The sequence below is a fragment of the Perna viridis genome, chromosome 13 (genome assembly GCF_037379345.1).
Source record: "Perna viridis isolate PV_CMFRI_1.1 ecotype Kerala chromosome 13, ASM3737934v1, whole genome shotgun sequence".
NCBI lineage: Eukaryota > Metazoa > Mollusca > Bivalvia > Mytilida > Mytilidae > Perna > Perna viridis.
This window is the reverse complement of record NC_142457.1, coordinates 15081512-15102801: the sequence shown is the minus strand read 5'-3', so window position 1 is coordinate 15102801 and position 21290 is coordinate 15081512. Positions and strand designations below refer to the sequence as shown.

The 21290-nt window shown below is 31.6% G+C and overlaps 1 protein-coding gene across 1 annotated transcript; it reads right to left on the bottom strand.

Annotated features, from left to right (window-relative positions):
• Positions 1–7491: 7491 nt before the first annotated feature.
• On the bottom strand, positions 7492–18771 carry LOC148599708 (A disintegrin and metalloproteinase with thrombospondin motifs 7-like). Its single transcript, XM_088558842.1, has 17 exons — positions 18635–18771; positions 17749–17957; positions 16482–16559; positions 15793–15931; positions 15403–15508; positions 14977–15070; positions 14624–14701; positions 14023–14171; positions 13370–13407; positions 12655–12760; positions 12076–12243; positions 11178–11322; positions 10161–10277; positions 9647–9697; positions 8956–9379; positions 8396–8544; positions 7492–7793 (listed from the first exon to the last, which is right to left on the bottom strand). Exons 1-17 carry the CDS (start codon positions 18717–18719, stop codon positions 7716–7718), a joined length of 2214 nt encoding a protein of 737 aa, XP_088414968.1. The 5' UTR covers positions 18720–18771; the 3' UTR covers positions 7492–7715.
• Positions 18772–21290: the final 2519 nt, after the last annotated feature.

Below are 21290 nucleotides of genomic sequence, written 5' to 3'. Positions count from 1 at the left end.
ATTGGAACGTCTGTATTCAGCATTTTACATCAATCTTATGTAAGCATCTAGTTAACCAGGATTTATTTTATTCTGCTTGAAACGGAAGCTTGAGAGGCTTTGGTGAAATTGAATACGATACAAACATATCACTGATTTCATGAGTTATCTCCCTTACCCTAGGTCTACCTCCTTAAATGCCAGTTCGTGGTAAACAAACTGGTGAAAGGACTAGCGGAAACCCAACTCGCGGACATACATTCAGAAGTCAACGTTAATGAAATATCTGAACTCTTTTGTTAGTTCTTTTTGGACTAATGGTAATTAATGGCGTACTGATAAATAGTGTTTTTAACAAGTATTGACAAAATAAAAAACAAACTTATTTAAAATTTGGTGTCATCAAGAGTATGTTCCACTGAAAAAGGAATCCACAGAGATGAGACATTTATATAAAATGTTTTAACGTTGGCTACTCAACTACAATGTAATTCTACATAAGATCACTGGCGTATCTTGTGTGTAACTATAGACAGACAGACAGACAGATCCCTGTTGTGTTGGATGATTTCCTGGGCGCAATAGGTAAAACATAATAAGCACGTACATGTACAAATCATTGTTGATAAACTTATAGTTATTTTAAGCAGAAATCAACTATTCCTTTAATATTTGCGAAATATTTATATATAAGAAAAAAAAACAAATGACACTTGTTCATTATAAATTATGACTACGAATACTAGTAAATTATTGTGGGAAAGTTTGAAATAAATCCATCTATATAAGTGCCTACGCTTCCGCTGATGGCTGGAATCTCCCGATATTTCATCATACATTTCATAATCCCACTGTTCTGTCTGTCTCCCGGTGGGAGCTTAAAACTTACCTCTTCCGGTATTTTCAGTATTCATCAGTTACAATGAAGTCATGAAGCTCAGAAATGATACACTTCAATTTAGGATCAAAATAACATTTTTTTTGTCCAAAAAGTAATGTTGTAATGTGTGAAAATAAATTGCGTCAAATTCTAGTATCCTTTTATAGTAAAAAGAATTGACAACTCAAATGTGTCGTGAAAATGACGTTTCGTCATATTTCCCTCTACCGGAAAATTATGAGGGTCTTCTTCTTTTAGAGGATTTATACCTATGCAATCTCAGTTTAAATGAATTAAAGCTTGTTGTATCTTAAATTCATTTTCAAAAACTATTTTTATCTGAATGTCACGTGTATATTCTTACCACAACACCTCAAATGATTCGCGGCCAGGCCATGCTTATGCGTTGTCGCACCCCTCTAAATCTACCATCCGAGACGAACCTACCTTTGTTTTTAAGACTAATAGAAATTTGGAAATACATGGATTGAATACAAACGTAAGACAGAATGCAGCTGAATGAAATAAAAGACAACTTCATTAAACTCAAAATATATACACTAAAATTTGCATGAAAATATTCAAAATCCGACCAATGCTGAACTGTTGACAACAATAAGCACGACAGAACCGCTTGGCACCAGTATATTGGCTTAGAACTATCATAACAAATACTTAAACTACAAATGGCTATATATATAGCTATAGGATATTGACACGTGACCGTTGAAGATTTACATGCACATCCATGAACTGTGCGCAAGGTAAAGTAACTCATCTGGTAACTACGGGTCAGTGTTTACAGTTTTGTTTTTTGGCGAATGTTCAGAAAGGTGTACACAGAATACGAACAAATGTTGGACACGTTTGATATTTGTACATTGTACATGCACATGTATTGTACATATATTTTCTGGATAGAGAAGGCCATTTTGAATGAACATTGTTAGATATATAGGACAGTTCATTATTTTATTAGAAACGTACTTAGCTTTCTTTACCAGGTAAACAAAGAAGATGGCTATTGATTTTTCTCCTAGCAACTGCCTGCTTTTTTATTACTTGGAAATTTCGATTCTGCCTTTACATTATAATTTTGATCCTGGCCCCTACCCTCATAAAATCAAATGAAAAATCCCTAATGCTTATACGAACTTATTTGAAGCCTCTCATTTTTGTACTACAGTCAACGCAAAAACAAATCACAGAGTAGAAAACTAAGGAGATTTCTACGAATACTAAAACAAATCAAATGAAGAGAGAGTGATGCGGTTCAAAGTTGGTGCATTCACGTACATTGTGCATGCATGCATGTTCACATCCGTGGCAATATATATTATATCAAAATTGACATCTGATCGAGAATTAGACTTTATTTTATCAAAAATATGACCATTCTTTGGTCTTAAAACTATTTAATTAATATATTTACTCCGCTTGCTATGGTGCAATTAGACGGGTGGCATGGTATTTAATCATGTGATAAGTAGCTAGGTCACATGATACATGTACAGGCAAAGTTGGACGAAATCATTTTCCAAGCGATTTTAAACGTGCAATTTGACAGTTTGTCACTTAATAGGTATAGAGATCTAGAATAAACCGAAAAATTCTTTCTTTTTAGAATGAATGAATAATTGCACACTTTCAATTTCAATGTTTTATTTGTTAAAGAGTGAAGTTATTTTCTATCTTGAATGCTCTTCCAGAGGTATTTGGTGCCTTCGTTTCTCAATATTCACGTTTTAAATTACAAACTCAATGCCTAAAATTGAAAATTTACTATACAAATTACATTATTATTGAGTTTCTTTCGAATTCATGATAATTTTTGCCATAATTATTTTAGTAGGCAGAATAAGACCTTAAGGGACCTCATCCTTTAAAATGCATGTGCTCAGCTGTATTCAACATTAATAAGCATTAATCACTTTGCATATTTCCACAATGTTCAGAAAAATACAAAGTAGACATTGGGGAGGAGACAATTGAATTAACATTGTCTCTCAAACGTCAAGAACAGCCACAATTACCAAAGCAAATACAGGTCCCTTAAATCTTATCAAGAAAAGTTCGGATTTTTACGGAAATCTTAGGTACAAGAGTTATAATTATTTTTATTTGAGGAAGAGAACATACTAGGTACAGTATGTTGTATTTTATAGATTTTGAATATATCGGAAACAACCATAGAAACAATCAAGAAATTATATTTTATTCAATCTCCACGTGTTTTCAATTAAATATTATAACAAATGTCGAATATGGTGTCAAATAATAGGTCACTTACCGAATACTACAAATATACATATATAACTGAAAATATTGAAAGATTCAGATAATTGTTAGAAAAAAACATGTTCTGCAAAGTGTAAATATTTAGCTCATGTCTTTACATATCATCATGCAACAATGTACATTATTTAGAAACCAACCAATCGACGTGATGGAGTAATCAAGGGAACCAAGGTTATAGCGGTAATCAAAAGAATGTAATCCAGGGACAAAGACCAGACATGGAAAACAGACATTCACAACAAAGAACATAAAGTAACTAAAATCATACATACAAAGTAACAAAAGTAAATGAGCAACTCGGACTCCACTAAAAACTGGGAGCATGGACCAGGTGCACCGGTAGGGTCGAATCCCGTGACCACAGAGCGATCAATACATTTTACGGATTTCATTGTTTTGTCAATTTTGCACATATTGACATAATGCAATAAATTAAACCATCAATTTATATTTTTAATTACATTTGTTTTAATTTTAACAGATCATCCGTCATTTTACATAACAAAACTGCGATCGGATCGGTCACCGGTCATCGGTTATCGATCCGTCAACAATCAATCAGTCAGCGGCCATCCATCCGTCGAATTGTTGCGCGGAACGGTTCGAGGACTGTATCAACATACAAGAATATACATCAATTTGAAATTAAAAAAGAAACCAATCCACGTGATGATTCGCTACGGTTTCATAACTTATCATAGCAATTTAAAACGTTAAAAAACTCGATGGTATAAAACAAAGGCAATGTGTGAAAATATAACTAAAACGTATTAAAATGATATTAATATATTGTTTGTTATTTGCGTTTTTCGAATTAAACCTTGAGGAATCATTTGGCATTTTGTTTGCCAGGAATGAGCACCATTGTCATAGAAATAACTAATAAAAACAATATACAGATGAAGTTTGATTCATGGTTAAGTGCATTTTATAATTCGTGCCGAACACATACATCGCTTTTATTTCTGGACAATGTGCTGTTATTGTCTTTAAACTACAATAGTAATTATGTTTATTCAGAATTATATTTATACGCCGTGTTTATTGCATTCCTTCCCCCTGGTAGTCTCTGACTACTACGATCAACAAATAGTCCATTAAAATACTGGTTAAGTAGACCGAGTTGAAGTATTCTTAACATCATTATATCTACAGAAGATTTTGTATGCTTAAATAGAAAGAACGCAGCATAAAACATAATTCACTATAAAAGTATAAAAGTATAAAATAAAACACCTGAAAAAAAAGCGTTTACTGATTTATTTGAGAGATTAATTAAAGAGTAATCAAAGGAACCAAGGTTATAGCGGTAATCAAAAGAATGTAATCCAGGGACAAAGACCAGACATGGAAAACAGACATACACAACAAAGAACATAAAGTAACAAAAATCATACATACAAAGTAACAAAAGTAAATGAGCAAATCGGACTCCACTAAAAACTGGGAGCATGGACCAGGTGCACCGGTAGGGTAAGCGTCCTTATTGCTGGACAATATGCTGTTATTGTCTTTAAACTGCAATAGTAATTATGTTTATTAAGGATCCAAGATTCGAGAGAAAATCAAAAGAATAATCACTTCATGATTACGCATGCGTCTAATTATGTCTATCACTACATGATTACGCATGCGTCTAATTATGTCTAATTACATAGTAGTTTTCTTTTTACTCTGATATCAATTTTTAATGGTAGTTCTATTTCAAGTTCAAATAAATATACATTTAAGACTGGAAATTTAAAATAGAATAAAGGAAATTTAATTAAAATAAAATGTCAAAATTGATATTTATTGTTTTTGTCTTAAACCGCGAAGTTTATTTGATACAATGGGTGGTTTTATACATTTAAAAATATTTGATTTGTAGGATTTTATCAAGACGTATAACTTTTTTTTATTTGTAACTTAAGATACTTGTATATGTCCTATACTTTATTATTTATTTCTACTCGAAGATTCATGGCTGTAATCAAATGCAGCCAACATGAAATTAGTAGTAATATTATATATGTAAATACATTGTCTTCACATAACTCGGCCGAAGTCATTTTGTTTTGGATTGTCTCCCCTTTATAAATCACACTAAATAACGTTCGTTTTTATGGTTGATAAGAGTGATTGTTGACAGAGCATGATATTTAGGTTTTTTTTTCAAGAGAGAAGATTAAAAATAGTAATAGTAAAAGCTGTAAAATGTTTATTTAAAAGATTTTGCTTTTACCGTGATTGCGGTTATTCAGATATTTTAGGAGCGGATCATGCAATTTTAAAGAACGTCAATATTTGTAATACCAGATACTTCAATGAGGTTATTAATAATTCAAGTTTAAGAATAACATATAACAATTAACAAAAAACTCAACCAATTTAATAATTATAAGGGAATCAAGACGATGCATGTATCTGTGTTTTTTTTCATATAACTCATGTTCATAGGAGATAAAAATTATATAGAATGCACTGTAGATTTCATAATTAAAGGAGAAGACCATGTTATTGTGCAAGTCATAAATATCGAAACTAATCTGTTAAATATTCATGAAAATTAAATTGAAACAAAATAATTTCCTTTCCTTAATTAATTAATCGAGATTTATAATTAGGAAATTTGAATTTCCCGCGCCTATGGGCGCCACCATGATCGGTTGAACTATGACGTCACGAAGTCGGTTTGTAAAGTAAAAGTAAATAGGTAATTGATTACGATGGGACTTTTCACCTATAATTTCAACCCAAAATAAATAGAAGAGATTGGGGCACAACATGTAAGCAAATGCCAGACATCTTTGACGAACAACGGGATTTGCAGCCAAATGACTAGTATTTGTAAGGAAAATCTTATGGCTACTTCCAAAGAATGTTCGTGTTGCTGGTAAAAAAAACTTTTAGAAGATTTTTCTTTTATCATTCGTGCAATCGCAAGCTTGACAAACCATCGTGTTTTTGTGATTAGATAGACATGATCGTAGAAATATTTACGGAATATTCTTTGTTTACATATTATTTGCAATACTTGTATCAGTACCAAACCGACTTAGTGACGTCACTAGCCATTCAGAAGCTATCGGTAAAAATCAATAAAATTTGGCTATGATCTTTCTTCAGATAGGAGAGTTTTGCAAAATGGCTATCCACTTATATTTCAAGGATTTCGAACTTTGCATAGCCTTGAGCATTTTATAAAAGCGCATTTTGCATTAAATGTTATTAATTTTTGTTTACGTGGGTATGATTTATCATAAAAGCCTAACATAATGCAAAGGTGGTCTTTCCCTTTAAGGGATATACCTCTGAACATGACACTCAAATACAATAGAATCTGTTGGATTGCCAGTTGTTTATCTCCTAAGAGCAGACAGATATGAATAAATACTTACATATTTCACAATGTAGACCCATAAAACAACTTGATTAAAAAAATAAAAATATGTAGCCTTTTTTTGGGTGTATCACATTTTTCAGATTTTGCATGATTCTTAGAAAGACTTCTACTTTAGTTTTTAAAACTGAAGCAGTATTTAACAACTATATATTAACGTTTGCATCATATTGCTTATTCTGAAAGATTGAGATAACACTACAGAATTCAATCCCTAACTACTACTTTGATAGTACAATTTGTAATTTACATCCATGTACCAAAGCAAATTGACTATTCTACTGCATAATATTTATATTATTTCACTTTTAAATTACAAATGTTTCCAAATATCACCATGGAGAACTTTTTCAGTCTTGCTTACTGGTTCAATACACCGTTTAATGATAGTCTAACCGTTTACGTAAGACAAGGTTAGAAATGAACGATTTCGCCATAATGTCAATGTTGGTCATTTATGCGTCTCCGTGTCGTTATTTGTTCTTTGGTTTATTTTACGGCGTGTCATCGTTCTGTTACCGTGAATTTTATTACTTTTGTTGTCGAGCTTTTAGATCTTACTTGAAGGTGTATTTTCACTTATTGAAGATCTTTTGATGATCTCTGTTTTTATAGGGGTTTTACGGTGGTGCATTTGTTGCTTTTCGCCATATTTGATCCATTTTCTGCAGCACTCAAATTAGTTTCAAATTACATTTAACGGATCATTAGTGCAATGAAAAAGGTAACCTCATTATCTAATTGTCCATTTTTGTTCAACGAAGACCTATTGGTGGGCTTGAGTTGACATTTCATTTTCATCTCGTTGGAGTCGTTGTCTCTTTGCTATATTCACCATATCTATTCTTGTTATATTCCGTACATGGGATCTTGGTTTTTTTGGTTTGTTTTTGTTTTTATTTGTTTTTTTTTAAATGTTTTACCTGGATTAATCATTAGCTAAATCAAAAGCCCCGGCATACAAGTTTTAATGTGCATGTCAATGCATGTGTCCAAATTAAAATATTTCTATAAATTGAAAAGTAAGACATGTAATAAATGTACATGTGCTTGTTATTTCAAATTGCAAAGATATATCTGACTAACGAATGCCTCTGGAAATTCCGGGAGTTATATCTGCAATTTCAATATACCACGTTTCTTTAAAACTCAGACCACTAGTGTAGAAAGTCTGGATTAATATTTTGACCCTGTGTTTATATAATCTTGAATCATCCCCGGATTGTCATAACTACCATTGGTATAAGGATAACCCTATATAGAAAAGAAAATATATCATGGTTATTACAGTTGTTGCATTGTATGATATATCTCATTTATATCATATATCTTTCCTCCTCCCCTTCAAAATAACAATATATTTACTGAATTCTTCAACATTCAAATTAAAATACAAAATTCTATATATCAACCACCACATAGCTTCTGTCAAAATATCGAGTGTCTATATATGAAAAGTTGTTCAAGAGAAAACTGAAAGTTCGAAAAAAGTTACGGACGGACGCACACAATGAGTTTTCTAGATCCTTTCAAGATAGTAGTTTGATACAAAAGCCTGACATAAAAAACAAAACTGAACAAAAGGTTTTACGACGTCACACAATAGAACTTAAGCACCAGCAATAAGCGCCAGCGGTACCCGCCATATTGTAAGTGCGTGTACTCCGCTTCTTATAGAGCAACAATTATGCAATTCCGTAACACGTATCAAACACGATTGACATTTTGGGCGGAATCACTCACGTTTACCCAAGTCATATTGTAAACGTAGTAAATTAGTAAATAGATGAGATGAATTCTATTGAGACATCAATTACAAATTAAAGTTTTCTAATGAAATTAGGAAATATTTATACCTGATTGGCTATTTTTGTCTGTGTGTTTTTGATTCCTTCCCCCCCGCCGGTTTTTCTTATAAATATTACAACTACGATTATGATAGTAACTATCACAATAAGAGCTCCAGTTGCAGCACCAGTTCCAATTATGACTAATTTCTGAAAATCTGGAATAAAATAATCCCTTTTTTAGAAAATATTTTTTTCATAATGAGAAAAATGATGCATAATGAGCACGAGCGCCAAACACATGAAAGATGATTTCAGTTGATATATAAGATGAATCTGTAGCAATACGAAATCAAGGTTACGTACAAACTGACAGATATACATAGTTTTTATTTTCTATTGTATTTTTGCATAGATAAGAATTACTAGTTTAAAATTTGTGTTCAAAAGGACGACTAGCTAGTAGGTGTAATATTCAATTTAAAAGTCCTAATCATGGTATTCGATAACCCACTGTTTTTAAACAATAATATTTTGTTCTATATCTGATACCGGTGACAGAAAATATTTTGTTGTTTTTTTCTAGTTTCAAAATTTAAAGATCAAATCAGGGCGACAACATAATTTACCTATCATGGTTTCCGTTGAGTTCTTTGAAAATATTGATGAAGTTGTGGGTGGCAAAGATATACCTGATGTAGGTGTCGTACTAAAAGTCGATGTTGATGGTTCACTAGTTTTTGTTGTAGATGGCAAAGTAGTTGTTGGTGTAGATAGCGTAGTAGTAGTATGTAACATTGAAGTCGTTGTTGTAGTTGACGTTGAAACGATTGATGGAGATGGCGTTGTTGTGATTGTTGTTACTGGAATTGGTGCCAACGTCGATGCTGTGGTAGTAATTGAATGGGTTGTTGTTGTGCTTTGTTGATTACACGAATAACAACAATGATCTTGAACAAACGCACAATTGTTTGGTGCGTTAGCAACCATTTCAACACAGGTCCACCCATTAGTGAATACAGAACCCTTTACGTCACCGTATAAGCAGTCCTCTGAAACACAAAGCATACTCCTTTTTACCAAGTTGAAATGGTATTTTCTTATTTTACCAGTTTGTCAAAAACAAATATAATAACGGCTAATAAGTAATATATTGATGAGATATACACGTTTCGAGAGGATTAAAAATCCCGAGCAACATTAAATTGGTACCTTATAGAACTAATACTGCTACATCTCAACATTTGGATGTTTTAAACGTATGAGTAAATTCAAGGTGCAATGTGTAAGTGCCTTGAAAAGGATATCAAATAAGCATCCGTTTCCAACTGGAGCTTTTTCATCAGCTATACAAGTGCCTGACATACACCACTGAAATTGACGATAATATTGAAATATACATTTTTACTATTTTAATATAAAAAAAAGTGATTAATCAAATGTACTAATCTGTTAAAAAAGTCGATAATTCATATTGTGAAATTAATTTCACTGTCTGTCTTCTAAACGTCACAACATAAATGCCTGCAAAAATTAACTCGGTTACATACCAAGATATGCACACTTGTTGTGTTTATGTGTTCTTAGGCATTTATGATCAAATTTTGGTCATTCACTCTTTCCAATATTTATCTTTTTTATCTTATTATTAAACGCAAAAATCAATATTAAACTAAATACTTGTATACACATTTATTCTTCAGTCGATTTCTGAGTTGGAAACTTTGTTCTGTGATGTTAATGAGAAAAAAACAAAACAAAACAAAACAAAACAAAATACAAAACAATACAAAACAAAAACAAAACATGAATCGAACTATATTTATTCGAACACCTTATTGTTTCCACATAGAGTTCCTTCCCCTGCGATGGATGAAGAGCAGTAGCCAGTTCCAGGATTATGACACCATAATATATTACAAATTGAAGAATAGGCGTTGTTGTACTGGCCCTTTAAATAAAACAAACTGATGTAATACAGAAATGTAATTTGTATACATTTATAACAGTGGTTGACGGTTTTCTATAATCTACCTGTAACATTAGATTTAGCTTCCTTTTTTAATTGCATTTGTACTATTCCTGTTATTGTGTATTGTTTACTTATGTTTAACTTCTTTATTATTCGTTCTTTTAGTTGTTTCGGGTTTTTATGAACGCACTCAATCACTGCTGTTTTCTTTATATATGGTAGTTTCTATGAAAAAAAAAAAAAACCCTTTTGGCGAACCAAAATTATATCAAAATTAAAAAAAAAAAGAAATGTTATCTTTAATAATTTGGCAACTACATCATAACTATATTTCTTAATAAATAGCCTGTTCAGCTGTGTAATGACTTATTTGGTGAGTATTAAGATTTCCCTGCATTGAAAAGAAAATTGCCATAAAATATTGGGTGGGAGGTACACGCACGTATTGATCGTTTACAAGTTCGTCTGTAGTTTTTTATTGGGTTGTTGCACGTTTAAGATATTTTTTATAGATATTACACGAAATTGGTATATTATAGGAATAATCATTTTTGATTAAGCCGATGAAAGCAGAGCGAAGCAGGACGAACAACGTTACAACAGGGCGTATCGTGATTTAAAAGTATCGTCCGTTCGTTATATATTTTCATATTCGATATATTCCACTATTTGTAGTGTCTACATTTTAGTTGGATTAGATGTTTACTTAAAATTAAAGTGAATGTGTAGGTTTTGTAAAGCTGAGAAAGCAATACATACGTCGAAACAATGAAAATGATTATCTGTTGTATATATGAAATGGTTATCAGTTAATATATATAAATGTTCCGGGGTTTCATGAACGGATATATTAGGACATATTAAGTATCAATGACATACCCTGCACATGTACGAATTACTTCCATAAATCTGTTTACATTGAGCATCAGCATTGTATAGCTGACCAGCTAGTTGTTGATCGAATGGAGACAAGGCAGTCGGATCAAAAGTTGAACTCAAAATCTTCATACAATTCTGATTGTTCCTAAAATTATTAACATATAATTAAAATAAGAGAAGCGTTTATATATATTTTTTTTCATTTATCAGTAGCGTATGCTTAGTAAAGTTGCCTACTAATTTATTATAAAAAGGGCAAAATTTAGGTAGTTAGATTTTCGGCAATCCTCGACCGCTCTTTTTTTTGTTGAAAAGTTGAATGACTAAGACTAGCAGTTCATTTTGTCAATTGACATTTAGTGATAACATATACATACAGAATCGACTATTTGCACTTGTTTAAATTCAAAATAGACATTAATAATGTAATAGTCGTCTTATGTAATTATGACGTAATACAAAACATGCATGACATTGTTTGTTGAATAGATAGGGTAAAGATTTAAATTGTCACATTGAGCAATACTCCTTACTTTCGTTTTTTCATCTGAGTAAGGCACAGTCGTCTATAACCGAGCATCGCGTTTAAATATTTTTCTAAGGTATTAAAAAAGTGACGAAAGCTGTAAGGGGCAAGACGGTTAAGTTAAAAAAAAATCAACATTCCAGTCTTAATATTGTAAATAAGTCTTTTTTAATTTTTCTTTGTATGCATAGCATGTTTTAATTTGAAATTAATTTAAAAGCTATGTAAATTTTGAATTCACTTCCTTAGCCCATTTATGCAGGCCTGTCGTACACCTTTTCCAGATAGACAGGAATGTCTATCGTTCGCCTCTCGCATGCGATGCTCGATATAAACAGTACCCAACGTATTGTGCATGTAAAACAAACTTACGACTCGAGACTATTTATCTTGCTGGTAAAGTAATTTGTAGAACAAGATGAGAAATGCCATGGATGATCTGCAGTGGTCGAACTACTTTGTGGACTGTTTGAAGGTGACATTATATAGGCATCCGATGATAAACAGTTGTTATCAGTACCATCATGTTTGGCGCTTAGGCTATGAAAACAAAATGTCTCATTCTCTAGGTCATATGTTTGAAAGGTAAAAAGACTAAAACAAACAATTGAAATTTAAAATGTGATCAGGTTCTATCCAGTATGAACAGTTGGAAATTGAAGAAACTAGAAAACACATTGACTCATTGCAAATTGAAATATCAACTGTGGGAATTTTGGCGGAATTCTATTTGATCATGTGTTTACTTGCTAAGTGACTTCACCAGTCTTTTGTTTGTAGTGCAGTTATCTTTATCTTGTGAGGACGAAAATAAAGAAAAAGGAAATAAAAATATTTGACGAGAAATGTTATCAGATTTATAAATATGACAACAGTAGATGCATTTAATCGTTGTACATGTAGTTTTGGTTTTTTCTATTCTATAGGGGGTTCTATTGTTAAAAAATTTACCTGTGCCCAAGCTCATGTGCAGCTGTTGTAATCATCATAAAATCAAATTTATCCTCTACAATGGACTGACTGTAGCTACTACAAATGGCATTTGTCCAAGCTAAACCTGTCAGAAAACATAATGCCACTTTGATTTATTGTTATTTTATGTTTTTTTTGTTGCGTGTGTCTGTTTTAATGTCTGGTCTTTGTCCGAGTATTACACTATTTAATTTCGCTAGAATCTTCGTTCCCTTGATTACTCTTTAACATTTCCGCATCGCAATAAAAGTAAATTCTAGTTAAATAATCCCTTCAAAATTTATATCAAATTACGTCCTAACATTAATTTTGGTGCACATTTTACACACAAGAACTATCGCTACTGTTTTTTTGACATTGTGCTTAATATACATGTAGCATAACTTTGCACGTTTATTTAAGATACAAGGACCGTCACAACCTTATGATATTAAACTATTAAGTATAATGGCAAGCATCTATTGGTTATATTTATGGATGTTAGCTGCATATACGAATAACAAGAATTTTAAAGGGTTGTGCAATCTTTTAAGATCTTGCATAGTATAATAGAATAAGAGGTACAAAGCAGGTGCGTCAAAGAGTACATTTGTGATATATAAGCATTCAAAAAATGGGCGCGAAAAAAAAAAGTAATAGAATAGGAATACAGAGGTGTGCAACTTCAATATAGTAATAGAAATAGACAACTAACCGGCTGTAGCTGATGATCCGCCGTACGTCAAGTCATATCTAAGAGCAAACAAATCAAGTAAATAAGTTTTACCAACACATAAGTTGAGTATAAACATATACATTGATTGAGACAAATATTATTAGGGAATAATTATTGTTTTGAAATAAATGAAAATGAGGCCAGACGGTAAGGGACACAACTCTTAAACATCATTGGAACGTTTGTATTCAGCATTTTACATCAATCTTCTGTAAGCATCTAATTAACTAGGATTCATTTTATTCTGCTTCCACATCACATGCTATTACATATAATTTTGCAACCACTCAATTTTTAACTTATCTGTCTAAACTTTCTTATTATTGCTCCCCATATTACTAATTAGGCAAACATTAATCATTTGCAGTATTAAATGACAAAAATACGGACTTGTCAACTTCTGCATGATTCTGATGCCTTGTTGTAATGTATAAGCAGTAACTACTGCAAATGAAATTGAAAATATTATGTTTCTAGTTGAGTAACTTGTTACTAAATCGGATTTTCATGGGGATTGATACTACCTGTCTTTCATTTATTTCAGCTCCATTTGAATTCAACACAAGACGACGTCTTACTTTAGAGCAGGTACCAGGGCATTTATTCACAAATTTGATATAAAGAATATTTACCTTGTAAACAGCATGGAATGGTCATTCCCTGGTAAACTATTAATGTTACTTTGAACCCACTTTCTGAAGTTTTCTAGGCCAGTTTGTGCATTCACAGTATTCGCTACAGAATTCTTATTAGCTTCCGTCCATGTTGCGTCATTTGGTGTCTATTATTTTGGAAAAAAAGTTTATGATTTTCAGGCTCAAATTTGGTTTGGAAACATATTTTACATTTAAAGCATTTATAGTGGTGTATAAAAATGCAAGTGTTACATTTTAGGTGTGCTTTTAGCCATATTGATATTTATTCGAATCCCTTCCAATACCATCAGGTAGCCATATTGATATTTATTCGAATCCCTTCCAATACCATCAGGTAGCCATATTGATATTTATTCGAATCCCTTCCAATACCATCAGGATCTCTCATATAAGTTATTATCATTTTTTTACAAAATAAAAAAAATAATAATACATGTCATAATAATTATTACAAAAAGCAAATACATAAAAAATGAAAAATAAATATAAAAAGTTGTCCTTAAAAATGTCTCCTTGGTTCAAAGGTGTATTAAAAAATATTCACACAATAAGAAACCGTGCAGACATACTTAAATACCTTTGAGATAACTATTCCAGCAAAAACCACAGATATAGTATAAGTTGATGTTTGAATATTTTTGTACATGCCATCTATCTAAATTATGAAACAAAAAAACTCTGTAATATAGTATAACAGTATATAAGAAGTAATCGTGAACAATAAAGTGAATATCAAAGCGTTAATATGAAACAAAGTTGTAGATTGAATGATTTTCTCAGTAAAATTATCATTTTTCGTTTGAGGTAAATCACAAATGTGGAAGACAAAAGGTAGAATGTCAAAACACAATTTTCCCAATCAGAAGCTTTGGTTAAATTTTGAATTTCGTGTTGCAATGGTTTCAATGAAATATGTTAAGTAAAACTTACTCCATTAATAATAAAGGCGTAATACTGACGAACGGATTTCTCGGCGTCTTCTGATTTCTCCATTTCACTTGCTTTAATACTTAGATCGTACCAACTGGTAAAACAATACAAGTTACTTAATGATAATGCCTTAATATGAATTAACATTGATTTTAGAAATTTGAAACCAATCCATTCAGCTCAAAATTCTTGCAACGACAGTCTTATTTTTGAGTTTGATTACTGAAACAATGAACTGACGTTTGAAAATATCGTTACTACATTTAAATTGTGACTCAGCTGTTGCATTACTTGAACAGAACGAATTCGAATATTATAAGATATTGTATTAAGATTCTCTTTTATAAATACAGATGATTCCTATTGTATTAACACATAGTACAACATGTTTAAATATTCCCCTTTTTTTGAAATATTATCACTTACTATTTGTAAATAGCGTAGTCACATACAATAAGAAGTTCTATCTGGTTCGATCCAGTTGCCCGTTTTTGTCTGCGTCCGGCAATACTTTTGAGCTCTTCCGTTTTTTCTGAAGCAAATTGACAATGAAATGCAAATATATTACATTCTAAGAGGAAATACAATTATGTGGTTTGAAGTGACGATCCAACAAAGAAATCAATATATAAAAACAAAAACTGTTATGTATTTTAGAAAGATACTAATCAAGAGCTGGTTCAACGACATATGAATGTTGGAAAATAAAACTACAGAGTTGCTTCTGTTGCAATAATACGAATTATTGTATTTACAGAAATGTACAGTAAAAATCGTCAGGTGATTCAGAAGTCTTGGTTTGTTCATTAATTATACCTTTAATAGTATCTCCATAACTGATGTCTGATCGTTTCCTTTTGACAATATCGAATCGATTTGTACCTCCTATAATTGACGAGCTTGCATTTGAACTTTGTAAAGTATACTCATTTCCATCTGAATGAAATGTACCGAACTAAAACACAAAAGTGTATAGAATTATGATATACACAAAATACAAATGTTTTAAATGCATTGTCAGACATTACTCAATTGCAAAACGTTATAGCTATGGATCCACGGGCAATTTCCCAAATTAATTCAAAACTTCAGAACTCAAGGGTTCCTTATACTAAAATCTGCCTCATTCCCAGGGGATATACAGTTCTTCACTATTTTCAGTATAGTGTATACTGATTTCCCGTTTCCCCGTCCCAATCTTCTAAAATTTTAAAATTTGAAAAAAAAAATGTCTATGTCCTTTCAGATTGCGTTTGAACATTTGATTAATTTGGAATTTTAGACATGCTTTAGCGCATCCGATATGGGCGCCTAAATAATAAGACGCAGTTTTAAAAATCAAATTACATGTAGGTAGACTTCCCTGATTTGTTGTTATATGATGCATTTGTTAATATTACTATACAACCACGTAATTGAAAACGAGGTCATAATGTCAAAAAAATAACAATTTGATCTTCTTCTATTCTTTTGTTTAAATCTTGTCATGAAAGAATATCACATACCATATTTTGCACTGAGTCAGCAGTTTTCTGTACAACAAATGAAGCTCCATTCTTAATGTCTTGATAAAAGAAAGTTTTCTGAAATTTAATAGACATTTTATTGAAACTTACCTTCATTCGTTATTAGTAAAAATTGGATACCTTACTAAACTAGTGTAAAATATTTGCTCTAGTTCTGTTTCAATTATATTCAACCAGAAGAAGAAAATCAAATAAGAACACTGCAATTTTTATCATTCTTATTATTCTAAATATATGACTGATATGATTCAAAAGAAGAAACATCGTTTAGCCATGTGTTTTTGTTTTTATCTCAGTTGCCGCTATATAGATGACTCATTATCATTCAGAACTTTAAGATATAGGATACTAAGTAAGTGTGAATTCAGTGTCATATCTTGGCCAAGAAATCGATGAAAATGGAAAACTGTTGACCAAAATATACGACAAACACGATGATTTTCCTTTCATCTGTGGCAAAATCCCTTCATAATCTGCGTATGGAGTTTTAATATCATAAATCATACGTAATGCCAGAGCTTGTCGTAACAAAGAAGATATTTTGTACCGAGTTAGACTTCTTATCACTAGGCCTCTGGAAAAGGATTATAATGCAACATGATGAAGTCACCACTACAGAAGTTTTAGTGTTGTCACCATGAACTCGTGGATCATCTACACCATCTACACCATGAAGTCTTCCCTCCTTCGTCTACCACGGACTTGAATTTTAATGAGCTATTCGACAAGTGTTTCTAGAGCAGCCGAGGGCGCTTACCATATCGGGGCACGTGGTCCATGCTCCCAATATTTAGCGGAGTCCAAGTTGCTCTTTTGCTTTTGTTGTTTTATGTCTTATTGTGCTTATTTCATAATCTTTGTTGTGTGTGTATATTTTCTCTGTCTGATCATTATACCTGGATTGCATTCTTATGATTTCCACTAGAATCTTGGTTCCCTTGGTTACTCTTTTGTCCAATTTATTGCTCAATTTTGTTCTGTTAAAATTTGGTAAAGTTATCGTTTCGTCATGGTTTTGACAGGCGCTCTCTAGTTACTAAATGACCTCGATCCGATTTACTTTGAATTCATCTTACATGTAGAATCTTCATAGTTCCCGCCCAGTTACCATATGGACAAAATATAAACAAAGTAGTTAAACAGAAAGTTTATGTCATATGATATACATTTTCAACTCCCGTAAAAGAGATTTAAATAGCGACATTAGCAAAATATATTTCAAATGATAAAAATATAATGTACAAACCTCTTGATCTTCTAGATACAGTTTAGTTAGTAGCCCATGTTGCAATGACAGGGTAGGCACGTTTAACACTAAATGCTTGTTACGTGTGAGATGAATTTTGACGTCAGCGCCTTCTACATTTAAGTCAAGTTCATATGATATCGGAGTGCCTAAGAGGTCAATTGATCGTCGTGACCGAGTTCTGTGCGTTACTTTTACATCTATATTTCCTGTAAAGCAAATATGTAAATATACCGGCGAATAAACATTCTGAAACCACACAAGATGTTTTAAAATTTGCTGGCAAACTTAAACTATACAGACATTTACTCATATTTGTTTTGTGAGATATAATATTATACATTGCCGAATGAGTGTGTTTTATTTATCGTGTTGACCACGTTTTGCTTTTTATTTCGCGGTAGACATTGGAAAGCAAAACTGCAATTAGTACATACATCAGACACTACATAAAGGTTTTCCCCACTAATGCATCAATTGTAACAACAACAATTATCCGGCTTATGAAAAAATAAAGTTTACATTATCACAAGTAACTTTGACAAAATCGGTATTAGACAAAATATGAGAGATGAAAGAATAGAAAATATAGATATTTATTCATGTTATTCATTAAAAGTGTAGATTAAACATAGTTAAATATAAGTTTCTGCAGAATTCGCATCACCAAATTTTGTAAACCAATTTATATTCGTGTTCACAAATGTTCGAGAATAAAAACAATTACACCAAACAAGCACACAGGCATGAAGATGGTTACTACTTTAAACAAAGGTTGACAATGTACATTTGTATAACAAAGATATAAAATATTCAGCTTCAGAATTCATGAAACTAATTAAAACAATCAATGGGCAAAAACTTATTTTTCATGAGTTTGACATACCTATAGTATCTACTTTCCCGGACAGTCTTATAATAGCTGACAGTCTCGTTATCCATAGCATTAAAACAAGTATTCTTGTTTTCATAATGAAAATTTGAAATCTTTACAGTTTTTCACTTCTCAACCTTATCAATGAAGTTTGCGTATTGCAAATGATTTGAATCTTGACCTTTAAATATCTGCGTACATAAAATATGGGTACATGACTTGGTATAATTAGCGGACCATCAAATATGTTGTTCGAATCGTGATTTAAAATGATTCAACACTCTCGTGACATTGTAATACAACCGGAATTAAGACAATAATTGTCAGGTATAAGATTCTAATAATCGCCAGTTACCTTTTAAATGTACAACTTCAAAATAACGTCGTGTAGTGCAAATAGTACGCACAACTGTAGCACAAACAAATCGACCTATATACGCAAGTAACGTTGGAAATTATGTATTTCTTAAAACTCACACAGACACAAAAACATGAAACAAATACTTATAAAACAAAAAACAAAAAACAAAAAAAAACGTAAACGAACTTCACCGTATTGATGTCTTTGATATTCAGCTTATACAAAAAACGAACACTTGATTATTCAAAACGATTAATACAACCGCTGTGATATTTTACTTTTAAAGATTATCATGCTTATCATAAAGGAAGGTGGATAGATAAAACTAATTAAACTACAAGGTAGAACCTAATGAACTGAATTAAATTTCTGTATCGCGTTCAGAATTTGTTCCAGCCTGGTGCTTTTTAATAGGTGTATTTAAATCACGTTTTATGCTTTAAATAAACACAAGGTATGACGTTTTATATAATGAAAATAGATATGTTCGTCAACCGTGTCTACCGTTCAGATATTACTATTCAGAAATGTATTAATAGTACTCGGGGTTTTATTTGTGGTTAAAATATTTCTAGATCGTATTTGACCTTATTTGGGAATATATGTAATACTTAAATTAGAACAGAAAACAAGTTTATACGAAACAGTTCCTAAAATAACAGATGATCTTTAAAAATACGAAAAATATCAACATGATTTTTCTTTCATCGATAATTTGAAAATGTTAATTACGAGGTCGCCCTTTTAAGAAATAATTAGCGTTTTAAGTTTGATTAAACCGTCGTATAAAAACTATTTAGATGTTTATGAAATCGTAAAAACTAATGTTTTTCATTGAAACAATGCATTTTGTATTTATTTGTACAATTTGAAATTATGTAGTTCTTAAATAATCAGCTTTGTAAGAATTTGACGAGTGACTGTTTTAAAAAACATGTTTTATTCTGCTATATTAACTTTACTTTAACTAACTTACTTTTTATGATCAGACTTTTATGTAGATTGTAATTATATTTAAGTGCTTTGCTATCATATTTAGGGACTACACTTTAAATCATCCCAATCTCAATTCCCAACGCCCCAGTCCAATCCCTAATGTCCCCTTTCCAATTACATTGTTCATGCTCCATTTCCTGATTCCCCATTTATGTTAACTCAAAACACAATAACCATATCTATTCATGTCAGGAAACATATGAATTCATTTTTATATAAAATGCATATTTTTAATTAATAAATTAGTGTCATTTCATATGTAACAATAGGTACTTTTTACGCCATATCGGAAATTGTTCCATGACCAATACTATAGCACAACAATTATAAATGTAACTTTATTCCTGTTAATGCCGATTTGTAGTTCTGACGGAAACCGCGCCTTTTATTTTCTATCCCAAATCAGTCCGATTCAAGACTGAATTTATGGGCTGTAACTGTTTACGAATCAGAAATTAAATCTTCCTGGTCAATGATTACATACATTCCCTCCTATCAGAAATAGATAAAAACTGTTACTTTAACAATGCTGGCCATAAGTTAGGCACAATCCAGTCTACATAATACTTAATCTTAAATTTTACTATAATAATAAAATGTTTTTGCTAATTTTTGTTTTAAAAGTAAAAAAAAAAACAACAAAAAAACTAAATCATATTCCACAGGGGAAAGACATTTAAGTTTTTAATGACTCAATATTAAGAATACGATACGATCTTAACATAAACTCCCCTATGAAAAATTACATAGCCTTCACAATAACTGCGCTTCAAAATAGAAGGGCAATACAAAGACTTTATCTACATACATGGACACAAAAACAGAGATAATCATCGAGGAGAATAGTGAACAAATATATATAAGAGGTACACTGGAGTTAAGGTGAACACGACACAACACACACAAATATAAAGCACTTGCAGAAAGAACGCGTGCAAACAATTCACTTGGAATGATTTCAAGTGCTCCGGAAGAATAAGCATTTCTACTCGAGGGAATAAAGTTCGATTAGAGCCTATTTACAATAATGTAGCGAATCCAAACAACTTTGTTACGGCGGGTAATTGTAAGTGAGACTTTCATTTAAATGAATGAAGTGGCACTTGTCGAACAAGACTTGACATCAATAAGTTTATCAGTGACAAAATGAAAACTTTAATTTTTATATCCGTTAACGATATAATCGTACCAAGAGAGGAACGTGTCACCTCAGCTAGTTTTCCCCAAATACTATTATTTTCATTGCTCATTATTTCCTTGAGATTAAATGAAGCTAGGTAATCTTCACAATTGAATGCTAATATATATAAT

Bases quoted from the DNA above. Each gene is read 5' to 3' on its own strand.
- LOC148599708 (XM_088558842.1), bottom strand. From the start codon at position 18,719: ATGAAAACAAGAATACTTGTTTTAATGCTATGGATAACGAGACTGTCA. The intron at 15,509-15,792 runs GTATAATTAATG...AATTTGCTTCAG, and splicing joins TTATGGAGATACTATTAAAG to AAAAAACGGAAGAGCTCAAA. The intron at 8,545-8,955 runs GTAAATTATGTT...ATTTTATTCCAG, and splicing joins CTCAACGGAAACCATGATAG to ATTTTCAGAAATTAGTCATA.